This window comes from Rhineura floridana, chromosome 2, assembly GCF_030035675.1.
Source record: "Rhineura floridana isolate rRhiFlo1 chromosome 2, rRhiFlo1.hap2, whole genome shotgun sequence".
NCBI lineage: Eukaryota > Metazoa > Chordata > Lepidosauria > Squamata > Rhineuridae > Rhineura > Rhineura floridana.
The window spans coordinates 94,540,804-94,562,371 of record NC_084481.1 but is presented as its reverse complement, the minus strand read 5'-3'; the positions used below and the strand labels follow the sequence as shown (position 1 = coordinate 94,562,371).

The following is a 21,568-nucleotide window of genomic DNA, read 5'->3' as shown; positions in this document are numbered from 1 at the left end:
ATACAGTATCTAACACAGTGCATTACAGTTGCTACAACAGGCAGAAAAATCATTAAGTGGTCCGCTGAGACCATCAGCAATTTTTAAGTGGTCCATGGGGAAAAAGGTTTGGGGATCACTTTCTAGAGGTAACCCTGAGTCTAACAAGTCTTAGCTTATAACTGTATTTTTGCAAGCAGAAGCAGACACAAAGTCTGAAAGATGCTGTTGTGGCCAGATGCAAATAAGAAAATGTGACAAAAAACCTCAAGGTTTTGTGAACTGTGGAAGAAATAGTAGAGTGCAATATCTCTGTCCTGCATCTAAAGCTGCTGTTTTGGTAGTCATGTTTTACCCAGTTGTCCCATTTGTTGCTTTGTGTTACTCATTCGGCTTCTTATCTTGGCAGGATCAAATGTGCCTGATGGTGGCTGATATGTTGGAATTTGTGCCTGTAAATAAGGACCTAAGACTTGCTGCTGGGACTGGGCACAAATTACAGCTGGCATATTCTGAGACATTGGGGCTTTATATTGGTGTATACTTGCATGCACCCAAACAAGGACAGGTACTTGAATGTCTGGCATTTGTACAACATTAGTTTGTTACTTTGCAAGTTGGAGAACTATTTATATGACACACAGATTTCAGAGTTTGAGGGCAAGAGAAAAGTATTGACTTGCTTTGTCCTCTTCAGGCAGTTTACAAAATAATGTAGCTTTTGATCCTAGATTAAAAGGAGAGCTTGCTGGCAACTTCAAATGTCGTTTGCTTTAAAAACTGGGAAATAATACCACATTGGTGCTTATATATAAGATATATAAGCTCATATATATTGGGGAAGTACTTTGAGGATGACTTTCAAATTCATAGTTCAAGGAAGGACATCTTATCACTTCTATTGCAGATAATTCCTTGGTGTAGCTTTTTTTAAAAAATATGCAGACTATTTCCTAGTTATCCAGATGATTCTCAGTAAGGATTGGTGCATTTCCGTAGAGATATGGAGGCTCAGAAAAATTCAGGAAAATTCTCCCATTTTCTCCAATTTGCAGGGGGAAGGAAAAATCAGCCTTTTCTGTTTTTTTTCTGGGCCTTCACTTCTCTATACTTCCTATCTGAACCCTAACCCCAATTTTTTGTATCGATTTTCTTAGAGCTGTAAGCTGTGCAACAAGATATTGAAATGAGGAAGGCTGGAGACAATGGGAAAATGAATGCACTATAAAGGAGTCTGTAGAGGACAGAATTACATCTTAGATAAAGGGAAACTATGTATCCCATCCCTCCGACATGGAGACATTCTAATCCAAATGCACTTTTGTTGTCTCCATAATGAGCTTATTGCTCCTTATTCTGAAGGATAAAGTCTGAAGAGTGGATTCATTGTTAAGGATGTCTTCTCTTCTATAAATGCTAAAACATCCAACTTAAGTAGCATCTATTTTCTTAATTTTCAAAGGCCAGTGCCATTATGACCAGAATCGTTACTGGGTATTGGAATGAGGTAACTGGAATGTAAGGACAGGATAAAATGATTTGTGTTTTTATTTGCACTAATTACAGAATCATTTTTTGCAGTTCTGTGTCTTCCAGTTGGTCAGCACAGAGAGTCAACACTATAGTCTTGATCACATATCATCACTGTTCACTTCACAGGTGGGAATGTATAACCTTTGGAGGCAATGCGGCTAAAGGGGTTTCATGGTTATTCACTATTTAGATAAAAATAAATGTATGTCTCAAGAAACATCCACTCTACACTGATAGGGCTTAATTGAGCTCTCCCTTCCATTTTGTCTCCCATCTTACATGGGAACAGGCAATATAAAGGGATGTTGGAGGGAATGGGAGGTGTGTACCTGCCTCCTGTATCTTCATTCAGTTCTCATTGTGATTGTGATTCTGGCTACTTGTGTACCATGGGATCTTTTGTGTGTGTTCCCAGTGTTTGTTTGCTAAGAATAAATTGATTTTTAATATGTTCAACAAAATTTGAATTCTCTTCATTGTTAACATGTTGTTACTATTTTTAATTCATTATCTTGTGTTCATTTAGGTTTGAAATCCATATTCAGTGTTGTAATCCACTCATTATGTTTTTTACTTAGGAGACCCTTATTGATTTTGCTTTAACTACTGCTGAGATCTGGGCACTCTGGCATGATGATGAAAATCAGACAACTGTGAAATACATCAATTTTGAGCAGTAAGTTTTGTTTACCCATAGTGTAACCATGAGCAGCAAGGTGGAAAAGGAGAAAGTTGTTCCTGTGGACTAGTCAATCTCTTACTCCAAGCCCTGATTCCAAAGTAAAGATAGATTTTATCAAGAGTAAAGGAAAGAAGAAAGGTACTTAAAACAAACAAAATACCAACCATAACCTATGTTTGCATTTCATACTTATTGATGAGGCGTAGGGGCTACCAGGTAGTTCTGTAAAAGGCATTTTCAGATAGTCAAGGAAGTGGACAAAAGAATAGGGGAGCCATGTTCTAAATTTATGATACAGGTGGCTGTGAGTGACAGACAGGCTTACTCAACCAATTAGATGAGTTTCACTCTTAGCACCTGTTTGAGCTAGGAGATGGGGACTCAACGTGAACATTGGAAAGGTGATTTCTCTGTCTTCTGCTGGCAGACTTGGCATGTCACAGGAGCTCCCAGATTGTTTCTTTGAAATTGCCAGCAATTGTATGTATTGGTTGTATTGGAGAAATAGATGGAAGCCATGCTGGCTGGGGATATTGCAATTTTGAAGAGTCATACACTGGAATGGCAGGCTTGCATCACAAAAAGATTGCAGAAGAGACAGTGAGGAAATTGAGAATGGTAAAGCTTGTTGATGGAGGCTTGGTAGAGAGCAAAGACCAGGAAAACTTTCTCTTCACAGGTGGAAGAGAAATGATTGGATTTTGAAAGCTACAGAGCTGCTGAAACGATATCCCTTAGATATCTAGTTTGGCATTGAAGGGTAAAGAAACTCAAGAGTCTTTGTGCATGCGCCTGTGTGTATACAGGGGAAACCACATCAGCGAACTTTTATGGGTCTGATAGTATGGGTAAAAATATGGAAGATTGTGATTTTATGTAATACATCATAGTTGCTTCCAAGTAAAAATTATTTTCTTGAACTGTATATGTAAGGCTGGCTCAAATGGTCCAATCTTGTTTCAGCAATGTTGCAGGTCAATGGAACCAAGTTTCTGTGCAGCCCCTGCCAGCTGATGAAGTGGATATTAGAGATGACCAGGACCCAAGGGTGAGTAGATCACTAACTAGTTGAAGTAACTATAGTTGTACATCTATCTTAATTGTATTTTGTGCTGAGTAATATAAATTGAAGCCTTTCAGATTCAGCACAAATACATTGTTGTAAACTGTCTTTCCTAGAAAGTGTGTTCTTCAAATTGATTATGGATTTAAATGGCAAAACCAAAATGGGTATCTGTATGCATTTGTACAAGCATAAACACATTCCGTATATATGGGAAAAAATAAATCTGTGATCAGTTGCTGAGAAGGAAGGCAAATGATGGATCTTTGAAAGAGAAGACATTATTTAAAGATTTGTGTAGATCAGGAGTGTCAAACATGTAATCTGATTGTTTATCTGAAGTGCAAGACTTCTAACTTGACGTGTAAACCTTGTTTCCGGTACAGGTTTTTTAGATATACTTGATACTGCTCTTGGTGCTTCCAGTGTTCAAAGTTGTCTGAAAGCAAGACATCTTTGGGTGCTGGGAGCGAGTCTTATTTTGTTAGGTTCATTCTTATTCTGTGCTAACATTTCCCCTCATAAGCCTGTTCTCCATCTTTGCTCAAGTCTTGGGTTTCCAAAGTTTTATGAACAGTGCATAAATTTTTATACTTTGTTTTGCTCTTATTTTCAATGTTTATTTTATTATTTCAAAGGTATAGATGCATTAGAGCGCTATACATGCTATTTCATATTATTAATATTTATTGTGTATATTGGAAATTGTAATGTAAACTGAAGTGGAGAGGTTACTAGAACATAGTCATGGGATAGCATTAGTGCTGTTAGTGCAAGAGAATGAAATGAATTGTATGATCTGTCTAGGAAATATTTAATTATGTTGACTCTTGCAGGAAACATTTACAGAAGCCATCTTTATGCCTGGCCAGTTCACAAATGCAGCTTTGCTTAAAGCTTTACAGGTGAGCAAGAAGATCATCATTTGTTGGGGAACTTCTGGAAAACCATGAAAATTTACACTAACAAACCAACTAAGATTTCACTTGGCACAAAATGGCAAGGCTGGCATTTGGGGCAGCAGGGTGGAACATTCCTCTGCTGTATCAGTTCACAGTTACAGTGGCCTTCCGTTAGCAATCATCTACATAGAGCATTCTTTTGGATAGCAATTAGCATTGTGCTGTTATAATTTAAGTATGAACAACTTAATGAAGCTCTGTTAAATTGCACGTTCCCACCATGTCAGGTAACAGTCCAAAGTATTTCCTAGATAATATATGTGTATAGGAAAGCTAATTTAAAGTTGGGATTCCATTGTACAGTGAAATTACATGGAAAGCTTCTTAGAACTGTAGTAATTCTAAATTTTGGGACTCATCTTCGTCAGTCCTTTAAACCATGAAAGAGAGGCAGGATTGGAGGAAGTACAAAATCAAAGGTTAACCCTTCCAGAAGAAGGCAGGCACAATGCACCTCTGACCGGAAGAGTCATGCAAATATGGCATTCTCTTCAATTAATGTTTAATGGTAGAGAGGAACTTTTTCATCAGTTTTGTTCTGGAATATGCCCACCCTGACAAGCTGAGGAGATCAGGCACTGCAGGCCTCCTACTTCCACATCAGTGGGGTTTTACTGGTATGGCTCAGCTGTCTGGGTATCATGAAGGAAAATAAACTAATCAAGGCAATAAAAATACCAACAGGCCAGGCACATGATTTCAAAGGCAGTACAGATACACGAAGTGTTCACCACTCTTGAATATTTGTCCATAGCAAGCTCTTTGTTCACATCAGGTGAGGAAGAGTTGAGCTCGGCCAATCTGTCTTCTAGCCCTGAAACCCAGAGACTGCCTTGGAACTTCAGTGCTTTGCAGGCAGTTTGGGTATGATAGAACTAACATGGAAATGATAGTAGAACTAGCAAGTTCCATACCACCAACAGGGCCCCTCTCCCTAGCTGGAAGCGAGTGGTTCCGTGGCTACAGGGAGTTTGCAAGGATAACATCCTGAACCATGGTTACACCCTTGGAGATATTAGCCTCAGCAGGATGCGGGTCTGGCCAGAAGATGCCAACTCAGGAGAATGGAGGAGTGTGAGTAGGGTTAAAAAAAGGAGTGTATATAAAAAAGTGTAACAAGGTGGGGGGGATCCCTGGAGGATGGAAACTACACACATTAAGGTGTCATGGTTACAGGAAACCATTGCAAATGGAAAGCCAACCCATGTCTCCAGAGGATAAAGGGCAGCCATGACCATGACTGAGCTTGAAAACAATTGGGAGCAGCAGGCTGTTGGCAGCTGTGTGTGGAATTGTGATTCCTCAGCATATCGCCCAGAGACTGGAGTGCCTCCAGATACTCTCCCTCACGGGCAGGAACATTGCTTTCCCTTGAGCACCTGCCTGAAATGTATTCAGAATTGGTCAGAAGCAGCAGACCTCTTAACACAAGGCCAGGGAAAGGACAAATTGTTTTGTTTTTTGAAACAGGCAAAAGGCAAACTTTCAGAACAACAAAAAATTAGTAATCCAACGCTTGGTGAATCAAGCCCAATATCTGTGATATCACTGTGATATTGCTACTTGCTTCACCAATGCCCTACCTCCTTTCCATTTAGTGACTTGCTCTCAGTTCTCATTTTACTTAGAAATATTACATTGGACAATTCTATGAAATTGTGGCTGATTTATGGTTTAGCAGTAAGAAACACCCTCTTATCATATATTGTATTTAACTTTTTAATTGTTAGTTTCATATTGATTTTAATCTTTTTATTGTATTCTCTTTGGGTTCATTTTTATGAACAAAGCAACTAATAAATTAATCATCATCATGTAATTTTCTCCTAGATATTTTCTCAAGGAGCTGAGAGACTCACAGACCTGTCCTGGGATGAGCTAAAAAAAGAAATCACTATAGCTCTGGAAAATGAGGTAACATTTCCATTTAGAACCCTCTTATCACTATTTGACAAGATTAGTATTGTTATTCTTGAATACTAATTTATAGGAAAGTTTGGCAAACCAGCCATTTTGACCTGTCGCTGGAGAAATTCATAGGTAGCATTGTTCTGCATCTGGCATTTTGTTTTTTCTAGCCAGTGACCTAGACATATGTCTGGAAAATACAATTATCAATACCAGACAAGGTGTCAAAATTAAATTAGCATAGTTTGGGGGTTTACAGTGTGTGCTGAATATTATCATTCTTTTACTTTATACAGCTTGTACTGATGGCACTACATCTGACTTCTGATTTCACATTTTGCTTCATAATAACTTGTATGAATTCAGGCCTATATAAATTAACCGTGTGGCTATGAAAACAGAAAACTATGATGGTATTGGACAGAGTGCTGGGCATTCAACTGGGAGACCCAGGTTCAACTTTCTAATTGGCCCACATCCAGCCCATCATCGCCTCAAGCACTGATCTCGCACCTCAACTACCTCTCCTGATTCAGATGGAACAGAGAGACAGAGTTAGGTGTCATCTGCATACAGATAACACCTCACTCCAGATCTCCTGATGACAGCTCCCAGTGGCTTCATATAGATGTTAAATAGTATGGGGACAAGATGGAACCTTGTGGAACATCACAGGAGAGCTCCCATGGTGCCAAACCATAGCCTCTCATAACTACCTTTTGGAAGTGGCCCTGGAGATATGAGCAGAACCACTGAAGCACAGTGCCCCCAACCTTCACCTCACTGATATGCTCCAAAAGAATGGTCAACAATATCAAAAGCCACTGACAGATTGAGGAGAATGAGCAGGGTCACACTCCCTGGTCTCTCTCCCGACAGATGTTGTCAATCAGGGTGACCAAGGCAGTTTCAGTGCCATAGCCAGGCCTGAAGCCAGACTGGAATGGATCCTAATAAGCAGTTTCCTCCAAGTATGCTTGAAGGTGAATCACCACCACCTTCTCAAGCACCTTGCCCAAAAAGAAGATACTTGGCGCTGGGTGATAGTTTAACACTTCCGGGTCTAGGGAGGTCTTCTTAAGGAGGGGGCACACCACCACCTCCTTCAAGGCAGATGGTATCTCCCTCTCCTCCGATGATGGACTGCCTTCAAGTCGATTCTGACTTATGGCGACCCTATGAGTTTTCATGGTAAGTGGTATTCAGAGAGGGTTTACCATTGCCTTCCTCTGAGACTGAGAGGCAGTGACTGGCCCAAGGTCACCCAGTGGGCTTCATGGCTATGTGGGGATTTGAACCCTACAGCTAGCTCTGAGAAGCCAAGGGTGGGCTAGAGTCAAGGGAGCAGGTAGTTGGCAACACTTCTACATATAATAATAATAATAAATTTTATTTCTGAGTCGCCTATCTGGCCGAGTTAACGGCCACTCTAGGCGACGTACAACATGTAATAAAATACAGTAAAAACAAGAACCACAATTCATCTAAACCCCACTGTTCCGACCACATTAAAACTAACCCATCCCAGAAATCCCATAGGCCTGCCTGAACAGCCAGGTCTTCAAAGCGGAAAGAAATCAATAACTGGAATCCATATTTTAATTCTAAAAACTTTAGCCTATTATATACACACACATGCACAATGATTTTCACAGTCAGCCTTTCAAACAAGGGTTTGGCTTTCTTTCCACTTCTCAGGGAACAACAGTTGTTGCTTTCCTTAGAGTGAGGTAACCCGTAACAACATCAGAAGGAAGCATCCGAATGTAGGCAAATTCCTCAATAGTACTAAATCTCAGTTTGTCCACACCCTCAGGCCATAATATACTGTCTTTGTACAACCTACCTCATAGAGTTTGATGGGACTAAAATGGGGTGGGAAGGGCAAAGGGAATTGTATACTGCCTTGAGCTCCTTGGTAGACGGAAGTGCTCTTAGCAGAAGGTTATCTCTTGTGTCATATTGTGGCTTTAGCAATATTGTCCTCACCCTCTTCTCTAACTTGTTTACTATAAATGATATACTTCTACAGCATCTCTGTGGTTTGTATTGTAGTAGAGATGCTCTCTTGTCAGTCTGATGAAGTCTTTTGTACATTGTTCAACCATTATTGGGAATTGCTATTGGGCTAGTCCTAGTCTGTAGAAGTTGTTTAACTACTTGCTAATGGACAAAATTTTGATTTAATTGATGGCATACTATGGTGACAGTTTTACCAAACACACATGAAATGTGGTTGATTTTAAGGATGTGAGCAAATGGAGGGCAGTTTTTGTTCATTTATGGAGGCAGCAGAACAATTATTTCATTGATTCCTTGTAATAGTTGTGCTTATGTTGATGTGTTCATTTTAAGATTGCTCAAACAATGTAATTTTGCTGTTGTGTTAAAATGCTAGCTCTTAAGGTGGTATCCAGTGAAGTTATTCTGCTAGTGTGAGGAATTCCGCTTGTGCAACAGAGTTTCCCCTTCCCCTCCTCTTCCTTGAATGCCTCTTGTGCACTCCCCAAATCTCCAGAGGCTTGAAGGAAACCCCAGAACAGATTCCAGGGGGCACACAAGGAGAAGAGAGGGAAGGAAAGTTCCGTCATGCAGCCAAAAGTCTTGGTGTTAGAAAAACTACTTAGTTGGGTACCACCCTTATTATTTGTTAATAGCAAGCCTTCTATCTGTTTTTCCTTCCCCAGTTCCAGGGTAATGTGACTGAGTATGAATTCTCGCATGAAGTGTTTAGGCAGTTGCAAATAGAATTCTGGTCAAAATTCTATGCTTACTGCGTTCAGTACCAAGAAGAACTCTCACGCCCGCTTGCACTTCTTTTGAATCATTGCACTTCCATGGTGTGCCTGTTAAAAAAGGTAAGAATCAGGCTAATAGGAAGCAAAGATCAGTCATAGAGCAAAAAGGGCTGTCCAGCACTGGAGGGTAGGGTCCCCAAATATTGTGGGCTAAAGGGCCCAGAGCTAACTTGCATATCTCAGTAGTGTGTAGTTGAAATGATATCCAATGAAAGTGGCAGATGCCAAGTTCCAAATAGATATGGTGTACTTATTTTACACTGGCCCTTTTTCTTGAGCAAGTAATAGTTAGACATTGAGATCATGGTTTTGACAAGGATTTGAAAATCTTGGAAGCTCTAAATGATAACTAGGTTGAATGTTTATCTTCTTAAATTACAATTCATTATTTTGCCACTATATTTTCAAATATGTGTAATGCTGAGAATGTGGACTATCCTGACTATAAGGCATTTTCTTTTCTTCAGAATGTTGCTTTGGGTTTTCTCTATTAATTAGCAAGCCATGTTTTTGTAGTGTTTGGAAACTAAACAATTAGTATATTTTCTTCCCACACAGGGATACCTATCTTTTCTTGTGCCCTGCTCCCTAATGGATCACCTTTTCCTCTTGCCTGATGAACAACTAATGAATGAAGTTGAGAGCACTGGCTTTGATGGTAATGGAGAGAGACAGAGAGCAAACCCACTGTCTTTAAGATGTTGTAACTGTAATTTCAAGGTTGGCAAAGCAGAATTTAGAGCATAGACTTTACATTTATAAAAGAAATTGTGATTTATTTTTCTGAAAACAGCCAGAATCCAGAGAGCCACTTACAGTAGGTTTGCAGTAGTGCAGTGGAAGTTTTGACTTCTCAGAACGAACCTTGACTCCTGTGGAAAATAAACTTATTTGGGAACTTCCCTCAGTTTCAGAAGCAGTTTGCCATTTTAGCATGTGGAGTTGTTGCTCAAGAAGAATAAACATATAAAGACACCTTTTGAGCTTGTGGAACTAATTTATCCATTCTTTGAATTGTAGCTCTTACTTGTAGGTTTCAGTTTAAGCAAGTTCTTCATTTCCAAGCAATTCTTTTGTGTGTAAGGTTTCAGTAATTGTATAATTGTCTTTTAAAGAAGAAATCCAAAAGTTTGTTCATTCTGGATATGTATAATATCCAGCTGCTTCTGCTCTTTGCTTTCCAAATACAAGCTTGGCTTGGCGAATGTACAGGGGCAGGAAGAAAAAACCGTCTGCTGTGTCATCCAACCAACTCTCCTCCCATATAAATTTCATAATTTATTCAAGGAGAATACTCTCCAAACATGCTTGTATTGAGCTTTTTGCATCTGCTTACTGCCTTCCTGTCCATTTTACATTTCTCTTGTACTTAGTAAGAAAGGTGATGGTGATGTACTCCTCAGAGATTTGGAGTTGAGTGACAACCTCCCTGAAAATCCCATCTTTCCAAATAAAATAGAAGTATCTGGGAGTAGTAGGGCTGCTTCCTCTGCAGTGATCTGAGCAAATATGCTGCTCCAACTGCATGAAAATGTTGAGCAGAGGATGCAGATTGTCTACTTTTTCAAGGAGATATCTGCATGGGAAGTAAGCCACTGCTATGTTCTCCTCACTGGCCAAGTTATTACACTTGGAGATTGGTGGAGTGCCCAGCCGAATCAGGACCCAGTGCCTTTCATCTGGCAGAACACACTGGCAAAAATACTGCTGGGGCTTCACCTGCTTCACTATATCTCCATTTGCTGTGGTGTTCAGACTATGTGTCTGGAGCTGCTGCCTTCACCCCTTCCTCGTCCTGCTTACCAGGGTTGGCTGATGGGATAGTTACTGCTGAGCTCCAGAAGCTGGAGAAATAAGGAAACAAGGTGTAGACATAGTGTTTGCTGTCATGTCTTGCCAGCTAACAATAGCCTTCTTTGTATGTCTTCATCCTCAAGAGTTTATAAGGACCCAGTGCAGGAGCACTTACCTAGAAGCAGTTGCCCCATGCCACTTGGCAAATGGATAAGCTGCAAGGTTGGATTGAGAATTGTAAAACCTACTGATTTTTAAAAACCATTCACCATAAGAGTAACATTACTGGGAAAGTTCACTCATGGCACTAACGAAAAGAGTTTTTGTGTTTTGTGCCTCTGGACACAATGTGCAACCAAGTTCTGAAATCTATGCTTACCTGCAGTTTTCCCTCTGTACTTCCAGCACAGTTGGCTATTTTATTGTCACTAATCTTCAGTCTGAAAATAAGTTCTAAGCACAGTCTTTTGTTGCAGAATCTGAATTTTCTCATGATCTTGTGAGTATTGTTCAGTGCCTTCGGTTAATCGGTGAATCAGTTTCTGTGGAGATGGCACTAACAATGGAGATGGCTTGCTGCCGTCTCCAGCCTCCAGAGAGAGCTGCAGAACAGATCCTTAAAGACTTGATTGCTAATGACACGTAAGCATGGGCTTAGAGCAAAGTATGCCATTATATAGATTGATTTGCTCACTTCCTCTACAGAGTTTAGCTGACTGGATAAGTATGTTTTTTAAGACATGTAATTTCTAGCTACATAGTTCTAGTAGAGGATAGTTTTAGTAGCTATAGTTCTTTCTCAGATAAAGGGACTAACTCTTCTGTCCTCTCAGAAGGCAGGGGCAACAAAGCTGATAACCCCCCCATGAAAAAACATGCTTCCAGTTTTTAGGCCCTACCTTCTTCAGGAGAGCAGTGTTTCATACCAAGACCCAAGTAATCTTTCTGTCAGAACAGGGGTGTATGGCCTTGGTTAGTTTTTTAAAATGTCCTTAATCGAACTGTCCCCTCAGACTTGTAAAACTGTGTCTCCAACCAAGGCCCAAGACAGTTTGGACCAAGGCCACCAAATCCCAAATCCGCAGGGTCCCTGTGGCAAAAAAGGAGCCATATAAATTCAAAAGTTGTATAGTGTCTTTGGCACTTTATTTCTTTATAAAAGTATTAATATACTGCCTACTACAATCTTTCTCGATACTGTACGAAGTAAAGTGATAATATAATAAAACGATAACAGTAAAATTATAATACATATAATAATGCGGGGGCACTATTAATTAATTCCTGGCATTGAGCACCAGGAAGACTTGAGTGCACAGGTATGTTTTTAACAAGTTTCAAAATATCATCAGCAATGGTGCATGTCAGAGCTCCAAGGGAAGAGGATTCCAGGCTACCACAGAGAAGGCCCTCCCCCTAAAAATAAATGTAAATGTACTGCCTTCAAGTCAATTCTGACTTATGGTGACCCTATAAATAGGTTTTCATGAGGCTGAGAGGCAGTGACTGGCCCAAGGTCACCCAGTGAGCTTCATGGCTATGTGGGGATTCGAACGTAGTCCAACACCTTAACCACTACACCACACTGGCTGTCCTAGGCCCTCCCCCATTTACTGCTAACAGACACAACCCTAGAGGGCCTCTGCAGCTAAATGCATTCTTGGGCAGGACATTGAGGGGAGAGGCTCCCAAGTTGTTCTAAGCTTTATAGGATAAAACCTAGACCTTGAACTTGTTTCAGTAGTTTATTGGCAGACAGTGGAGCTTCTTTAGGAGTGGGGTAATATATGCATGCTAGGATGCTCCATCAAGGAACCTCGCTGCAGCATTCAGCACCAACTGTAATGACCAGATTGTCCTGGTCCCAGGATGGGCACAGTTCATATACCAGCCAAAGCTGGTAGAAGGCAGTCCTGGCCACCATAGGAACTTGAGCTTCCAGGGACAAAGCTGAATCAAGGAGCATTCCCAAACTGCATAGCCATTGCTTTAAGGCAGCATTGGGGGGGGGGAGGACTGTGCTCCTTGGGCCTAATTAGGGCAGTCAGACCTCCCCTTTTGGCCTACAAGGCTGATTTGGCTAAGTCACACCTACCTGCCCTACACCTGATGTCCTACATCAGGTGTGGGGCAGATAAAAACGCAGCTGGGCCAAAGGGGTTGCAGGCACTGCCTATCAGCTGATTGGTGGCGCCTGCAAAGCCCTGTGCATAGCACACTGCACAGCTCTTTGCAAGCCCTGATTATTTATTTATTTATTACATTTATATACCACCCCATAGCCGAAGCTCTCTGGGCAGTTTACAGCAATTAAAAAATTGATAATTGGCTAATTGTTGGTACTTACAGAGTTATGTGGGGTGCTTTGAGACTCTAGCGATCAGCTGATTGTCAGGGCTTCAAGGTGCTGTGCATCTCACATGATTTAATTTCAAACTGCGAGACAAATGGTTCGCCTGATGTCATGGTGAAGTCAGGTGATTGACTGGTGGGTGGCTCCACTCACTTGTCAAACTTGGCCCAGGGTTGGGTGGGTGAGATAAGGATCTGGTTCTCCATTCCTGCTTCAAGGGAAATCAGTTGTTTGCTGGCAATTGGTATGTGCATCATTACAGTCATTTATAACAGTAGTTAGTTTCAAAATGATTTGTATAATTTCATATCCCTCAACCACAGATGTAATAGCCATGAGATAGCAAGTGGAAAAATTGAAGAGAGATTGTAGGATGCCAGACTTCATTATTAATGGGGTGGATACTCCGTGCTCTGTATCATGTTTGCTCTTTCATGATTTAGTAAGTTCTCAGTATAAGTTCATGGAGCCTAACACATTGTGCTTGTTTTCTTGAAGAGAGAATCTAATGGAGGATATTCACAGCAAATTACAAGAGATCAAAAACCCAATCAATGCTATCGGAGTGCTTATCCGGGAAATGGACTATGAGACAGATGTAGAAATGGAAAGAGGATTCGATATTGGTGAGAGAACAACGGATCTACTCTTCCTCCCCCATCATTTGGATTAAGTGGAAGTTGCTTTATCTCTGTAGATACATATTATTTATTATTTATTTTTTACTGCAGTGCAACCCCTAAGTGTACGCATGCATCTCTCACAGCTCTACGGTAGTAGCACAACAGTAAGCATGGTATGCCGGTGTGTGTACAAGATGTCTATGACACGCTTTTTGATTTGTCGGGATTTGTTGATTTTACAGCAGCTCTTGCTACGTCTTGGAGATGCTGTGAGTATGCTTGAGGACATACAATCACTTGTTCAAACAGTAGAATCCTTAAGATCCCTAAAACGTGGTGTATTCATCAATAGGAGAACAGCATATATTTTCCGACAGAGAAAAAGGGAGATGAGCAATAATAGAAAGGTTGCAGTGGGTGCTGAATGAATATTGCAACCCCCGGCTGCCAGCGTATAAGTTTGTCAGACTGCTAGAGGGCTGCTTTTTGTCGCTGGTGCTAACATCTTAGCAGGCAAGAACAAACTTGGACCCCAAAAGCATGTTTGTCACAGAACACCATGTCTGAATCCAACCCATTATCCTTATTAACAATAAGAAACTTAAGTTTATTCAGATCGGATGATAATGTCTGGTTTCCAACATTGCCCCACACTATTATGCTTTTAGTTATACACAAGGCTCCAATGGGTTTCTTCAGTTAGGTAAGCTCTGGAGTGATGATTCTATCTCTCAGATCTTTCTTCAGTCCCTTCCTGTCTTACCATTCAGCCAACTTGAAGTAGCACTCCTGTTTTTGACTGTCTTGCTCCAGTATTTGTAGAGTATAAATGTCTTTGTGAAAAAGTGGAGGATAGTACCACAAGGATTTTTGCATTTTTTCTAAATGATGTGAAATTACTTGGCAACTGATTGCTGTTGAATGATCACAAATACTAATGTGATGATTTTAGGTAATTTTGGGAGGAGGCCAGTTATTCCACACTCAACAGAGCCTGCTACATCGTACTTCTCTTTTGATATTATCATATTACCTGATCAGGTGGGCAAGTCAACGCTTGGCATCAGATGTTCCAGTTGATGAACTGTAAGTTTTTTACATTTAATTTGTAATTAATATGACTGATAAATTAGGCATGGTCAGTCTCTTTTCCTTTAGTGAAAGGTAGACATTTTGTTTGACAATAGTAAGCAGTTAATTTCAGCAAATTGTGGTCAGGATGGTTTCTGAGTACTGTTTTTATTACTACTACTCTCCATCCCTTTGTTTGACATTACAAGATGGATACCTGTGCCTCTGTAAAGGCATTCTTGGCAGGTGGGCATTTCAGCACATTCTGCCATCCTCTTGATTTACACACCACTCTGTTTGCACTGATCCTAGGGAGGGAGAATAGTATAGGCATATCCCATTTCTTTCTGGATGCCTCCTTCACTCCAGACAAAGACAAGAAAGCTGTGCACTTTCTGTACGGTTTCCCTCTTCTTTGGGAAGGATGAGGTATCCAAGCCTCACTCTGGCGAGATCAGTGAGATTTTCAGATTGTCTACCTAACACACTGCTGTCTCCCTAGATCTCCAGATGGTTGGGTTCCCTCCATTTGGGAAGTAAGACTTCTTTTCCTTTAGTTCTATTCTGTTCTGCTTACACATGGTCATATGGCATAGTAGACTTTACCTTCAGCTTGGCCATGGATGGAACTGGGGAGGAACCTAGAGGACCAGATACAGTGCAGCTAGCCATGTGTTCCTTATCTCTTCCAGGTAGCAGCTCAACTTAACCTATTCCTTTTTAGATAGAAAAACAAGAAATAAACTTCACACAGAATGCCCAACTTTCCTTTCTAGTCTGACAGGTAATCTTTCTTGCTTGCTTGGTTTAGGGAATCCAATCTACAGCATCTTTCTGTGTTAAAACTGACAGATTCCACAGCTATAACACCACTCAAGCTAGGTAAGAAATGCTATAAGCTTTTTGTCTAGTTTTGGTTTTGAATACATTTAATTCCTATTTTAAAAAATGAATATTCAAGATTTTGCTAAATGGTAATGTTTATAGACAGCATTTCTCGAATGATCAAATTAAGATACTTTAAAGCAGGGGAGGGGAATGTTTTTGGCTCCAAGAGCCAGATCCTTATTGGAATCTTGTCTCATGGGTCAAATGTGACAGGTGGGCAGGGGTTGCCCATCTGCCAAAATCCCTTGCACTTTGCAAGTCTTTCTGATTTCGGAGGCTTGAAAGGACAGCTAGAGGAGACTCGCCTCCCTTTTAAGCATCCATCTGGAGTGCAGGAGTTGTGTTAAAGCCTTTGCAAAAGTGCTGTTTGAAGTAGCTCTCATGTGCAAGCTGCTTCAACTTTTTTTAATGAAGTTGGGATTTTCCTGATTTTAAATATTCTTAATGTGCTTTTTCCTATGTCTAGATTTTTCAGACTAGGTTATCTCATAGATAGCTGGAAAATCTGATCTGTAGCTGTCAAAATTTTAGATGCTATGCCTAAAAATGCAAATTCCATGCCCCTAAATGTAATACATCTGTGCCAAATGTTTTCAAAAATCTGGATTCAGTAATTATGTACCCTGCATTTTTTTATTATATATTTATTCTTGTACTTTATCTACCCAAGTATATTACTATTCATAAGTCATGCTGTCCAGTTCATTCTCATTTTTTTGCTGTTACTTTGAATGATTTTAATGTATTTTTGTAAATTTGCTTTTTTCCCCAGTTGTAATAGTTAATGAAAATGAATAAAAATTTATTTTAAAAAATGGAAATTCCATGCATAGGAAAGCAAAACTTAAATACTGGTATTTAAACTTATATCCTTTCTACTCCCCACCTATGGATTCATTAGAAGTGGAAGACAGAAGTTAGTGTTAGGAAAACCATTAAGTTGAGTAGTCATGTAAGAAACATGTTCATTGCTCAGTCTTAAAGCTTGAGTGGCATTTTCTCATTGCTCTTGATGTAGACAACATTTTTTAATCTGTTCTAGTGTCCAGCCCTCAAACTATCGTTGAGCTGTTCTTTCAGGAGGTAGCCCGGAAACGCATTATATCTCAACTGTTCCCACCTAATACAGCTTTGGATGAATCGGGTTTGAGTTGGCCGCAAATGTTTTCTGCAATTTCCAGTTATCTCCTGCAGTTCTTGTATCCTTCAATTGCAACCTCTACTTGGAACAGTGGACAGAAGCTATGCTTTCTTCTATTCCTCTAGTGCAGGGATCCTTATACTTTCTACCCCTGGACCCACTTCAGAGAGTTAAAAATTACTCAGGCCCTTCAGTCACAGCGCAGGAGCGGTGTTAGGAGTTGGAGGCAGAGGTTGGCATAAATAGCATGCAATTATGGAAATTTCTACTAATACTCCCAGTAACTACTTCTGAAGTGAAAAGTTTAATATCTCGCTTGTGCAGACAGAAAGCCCCTGGGGAAGATATGCTTCCCCCAGAGATGTTTTTGGATAATTCAAATTGGTGGGCTCCAGTATTAGCAAAACTCTTATGTAAATTATTCTAGCAGACTGTCCCAGGGATGGGACAAAAGTATAATGGTCCCAATTTTTAAAAAAGGAGATAAATCTCTCCCAGCCGATTATCGTCCAATTAGTCTTTTGGATGTATCCTCTAAATCAGTGTTTCCCAAACTTTTTTTATTTTTTTGTTGCTGGACTACAGTTTGCATAATTCCTGACCATTGGCCATGCTGGCTGGGGCTGATGGGAGTTGTAGTTCAGCAACAAAAAAATAAAAAAGTTTGGGAAACACTGCTCTAAATTACATACACATTATTTATTGGATAAGGCTGAAATCTGGGAAGACAACAACAATATTATTGTGGATGAACAAGCTGGCTTCTGTTATGGGAAGTCAACTATAGATTAATGCTTTGTTCTAAACCATTTGAGAGAAAAATACACAGCAGCCCCTAGGAAGTATCTCTTTGCAGCTTTTGTTGATTTGACGTCTGCTTTTGACAGGATAAATAGAGAGATTCTCTGGAGAAAATTATGGAGACTTGGAATGGAAGAACATCTTTTGATTTTGATAAAGAATGTTTATACAGATACTAAGCTTCGAGTTAGGGTAGGCAGGGAAGGTCAGCTGTCAGGGGAAATCGCCTCAACTAAAGGAGTGAGACAAGGCTACTTGTTAGCTCCCTTGCTGTTTAATATATATGTGAACGATATTATAGATCAGTTAGTCGATAAATCTAACTTTCCAGTAGCTCTCAGTTCATGGAAATTAAATATTTTGTTATATGCTGACGATATGGTCCTTTTGTCCCAGACTCAGATTGGTATGAGGAGACTATTGAAAAAGTTTGGGGATATATGTGAGAAGGAACAGCTAAGTGTGAATTATACCAAGACCAAAGTTATGGTTTTTGGCAAACATCCAGCTAAACACAAATGGTTTCTAGACGGTCATCTATTGGAACAGGCCTACAGATTTAATTATTTGGGGATCTGCTTTACGCATAATGGTTCACGGAATAGCCATTGGCAGGCCAACAAGTTAAAAACTCAAAGCTCAATGCAGTCTGTGTTGAAATTTGCAAAAGTCATGGGTGGGAGCCTTGTTATACCAGCCCTAAGAGTTTTTACTGCCAAGGTTATTCCACAGATGGTATATGGGGCAGAACTCGGGGGTATCCCCAAACCAGATCAATTGGAATCAGTCCAAAACAGTTTTATACGTACTTTACTGAGTCTTCCACCAGGAAGGCAGCCTACTTTTGAGCAGAAGTGGGCACAATTCCTATTTTATTTTTTATTCTTAGGGCCATTTTTTATTACTTTTTAAAACTGAATTACTCTTCAAATGAACTGGTCAAATTGTGTATAACAGAGCAGCTATATCTACCCATTCAAAATACTTGGCTAGCTAACAGCAAATTTTTGCTACGGAAATATGGCCTCGATCCAGACTCATTTATTGCTGCAGGAATCCTGTCCAGCCGATGTAATATCGAAAGGCATCTTCAACATTTCTTTGCAAAGAAGGATATGGATGCTATTAGTTCATCTAGATTCTGTAACATCTTTCGCCTTATAAAAGAGCATCAAGAGGCAGAGAAATATGTCTGAATTAAATCCACCTTTTCTCCACAAGGCATTTACCGCCTTGCGCTGCCAGACAATGAAATCTAACTTCCTTGAAGGAAGATACAAGAGAATTCCTAGAGATCAGTGCCTCTGTATTTGCGGTTACCAAAAGGTAGAGGACACCATCCACTATATGTTACATTGTAAATTGTATGAGATACCTAGGAATAAATATTTAGAGAAATTTCTAGTGGCGATTTCCTCTTCCAGTGATACAGAGAAGATCAAATATTTGTTGACCAACCCAGATAGATCTGTAAAATAGCATAGCAAAATTTGCAGTGAGAGCTGCTCAGATTAGGCAAGCTTACCTTGAGATTTGAGTTTTAGTTTTAAAAGTTATTCTATATGCTATAACTTTTGTAAAAGATTGGTTTTAGATATTACTTCTGTACATAAGTGTTTTATTTTGCTAAAACCTGTATTTGGTTGCCTGCAATAAACTGTCATACTAATGTTCCCTGTTGGAAATTGCTAAAATTCTTTGCTCCTCCTATTTCCTTGTGACAGGGCATTCTATAGCTGAGCTTTATTCAAGCTAAGTCCAGACATAGCTCTGGAAGTGTGACTCAGCCTCCTCATTTCAGGCACAATTTGATGATGCAGGCTCTAAGTGGGGGAGGCTTTTTCTTTTATATTCTTCCCGTGTGCCTCTCAAAGTATTTTTTTTATTTATCTCCTGTAATTTCTCCTCCCCGCCTCCTTTCACACTTGTACCCTATTCCTCCCTCCATTAAAACTGCCAGGTACTTTTATTCCATCTCCCTGCTTCTTTTCCATTCACTTTTTCTTCCTATAAGAGTTTCCCTCTTATTCCTTCCTCTCCGCCCAGTTTGTTGTTGTTTAAAAAATACTAACCTTTTGTCTCTTTCCAATTTCCTCCTCTGACCCTTTCCCTTGACAAGAGAGGCCAGGCAAAAAAGGAGAAGGGTGATTTATGGGACTGTGTGTGAGAGAAGTGGAGGGGCTAGAAGGCACAACAGCAGCCCCTGGCACTTCTTCTTTTCCTCTCCCTCAGTCTATCTGTCCCTTTTGCCTCCCTTCTTCCTGTTTTTCCTCTTTCTTCCCTCACACTAAGCCTGCCAGGCTGTCCTTCTCTTGTCTGTTTCCTCTTTCCTCCTTGCTTTCTGTTCCTCTCCTCCAACTCTGCACGATACAGTCTCCCTCTCTAACCAGTTCCTGATCCCATGTGGGGTGCTGTTGCTGTTGATCCATCCAAAAGGCTACAGCTTGGCCAGGGGATGGGCTAAGACCCAGTGGTGGTCCTTGGCCCACGGTGTAAGAAATGCTGTTCTAGCATAATAGATGTGAATCGTCTATTCTAACTTAAATTTAAAGAGAACCTCTGAAGGACATTCTCAGGGAAACTATCTGATCCATTCCTATGTCACTTACACAGAATACCATCCCTTCTAGAGGTATGAATGAAATGAAATTAAGAGCCAGCCAGAGATGTAAGCACTAGGAATAGCTGTGAAACTTCAGAAGGGAATGTAGGATGCAGCTGAAATAAGAATTAAGTTTGTGGAGGAGATGCTTGAATATTGACTAGCTGTTGTTCCCTTCATGCTTTTTTTGTTGCTTTCCATTCTTTCTCGCCCTTGCATCTTCCACATACGTCCCTCTGTTGCCTTCTTGATCAACATTTTTTATTTGTGCGTGTGTGTGTGTTGCTCATGAGCATGTTGCCGGCCACAGAGAGAATGCTACTGGTTTACTTTGTATTAAAGTAGAAGCTACTTTGTTTTGTCATCAATTCAAGAACCCATTTTCCTTATATAATCTTCAGGTGGCCAAGTAATCCTAGTTTCCTCTTCCCAGAATGTTTGATGGGGGCTTGTCAGTATGCTCAATTGCAGGTGAGACCTTTATTTTGGAGAGCCTTAAAATTATTATTTAAGGATAGAAAGAAGATGCTTAATTAGACCAGTCTTTTTAAATGAGGGAACCTGGTTGGAAATTAACCTGGTTCAGAGCAATTGATTAGAACATGTACTGCATTAAAAAGATTTTTTTTTCACCGATGTAGCCCAGATTTTGCAGCAGCAACTATATAAATCTATATAAATCAGGCAAATTGATTGAAACCGGAAGGGATTCTCATCCAGCAAAGGCTCCCACTGGCTGAAGAGAGGCTGTTTTTACTGATTTCCTGCTGAAGTCATAGCACCATCTCCCATGTTTTTCTAGAGGGTCCCTCAACCCTATAGAGCAAGAGGGAGGGGCTGTTGGGGCGGGGAGGAAATCAGTAAAAAATATTGCAGTTGTTCCTCCCCCCTTCCACCAGTGGGAGAATTCTATGAAAGGAATTACTTTCATGCGAACTGAGAGTCCAGGCCCAGATGTCTTGAACAGGATCCAGCCTAGCTACTTGCCAGTCCATGTTTTTTAATTTAGAGTTCATTGACGAATGTCTGCTTGATGTCAGTGGACATAACCTCACTTTGACTGTTCAGTCGATATTATTTGTATATTAGGAATATATCCGTTTACTGGAACCCTGGTGTCATGTGAATATGGGGTCATGCCGTTTTATGATGGGACGCTGCTACCTTGTTATGGGAGAAGGACACAAGGTAAATTTTTATTTCTTTACATTTTATTGTTTGACTTGGTTGGTTCAGGCAGTGGTGATCCTAGCTAAGAGTGAGAGATTCTCACATTTGAGGAGCTTGATGTTTGCAGACTGCTCTAGATTTAACAGTTTTGTTCTAAAAAAGGAGCAAAAAATAAAGGCCAACTGTGTTAATAGTATTAT

General features: G+C 40.2%; 1 protein-coding gene across 2 annotated transcripts in view; it reads left to right on the top strand.

Annotated features, from left to right (window-relative positions):
• The window catches only part of NUP160 (nucleoporin 160), a 50,947-nt gene that overhangs the window by 9,794 nt on the left and 19,585 nt on the right, over positions 1-21,568 (top strand). For both annotated transcript variants that reach the window (XM_061609471.1, XM_061609472.1), the window contains 16 exons: positions 389-547; positions 1,561-1,638; positions 2,091-2,188; positions 3,158-3,242; positions 4,094-4,162; positions 6,050-6,133; positions 8,815-8,985; positions 9,484-9,583; positions 11,196-11,361; positions 13,571-13,698; positions 13,804-13,964; positions 14,648-14,781; positions 15,578-15,648; positions 16,697-16,853; positions 20,600-20,669; positions 21,288-21,386. In XM_061609471.1, the coding sequence (XP_061465455.1) occupies positions 389-547; positions 1,561-1,638; positions 2,091-2,188; positions 3,158-3,242; positions 4,094-4,162; positions 6,050-6,133; positions 8,815-8,985; positions 9,484-9,583; positions 11,196-11,361; positions 13,571-13,698; positions 13,804-13,964; positions 14,648-14,781; positions 15,578-15,648; positions 16,697-16,853; positions 20,600-20,669; positions 21,288-21,386 (1,830 nt within the window). The remainder of the gene's footprint in view (positions 1-388; positions 548-1,560; positions 1,639-2,090; positions 2,189-3,157; positions 3,243-4,093; positions 4,163-6,049; positions 6,134-8,814; positions 8,986-9,483; positions 9,584-11,195; positions 11,362-13,570; positions 13,699-13,803; positions 13,965-14,647; positions 14,782-15,577; positions 15,649-16,696; positions 16,854-20,599; positions 20,670-21,287; positions 21,387-21,568) is intronic.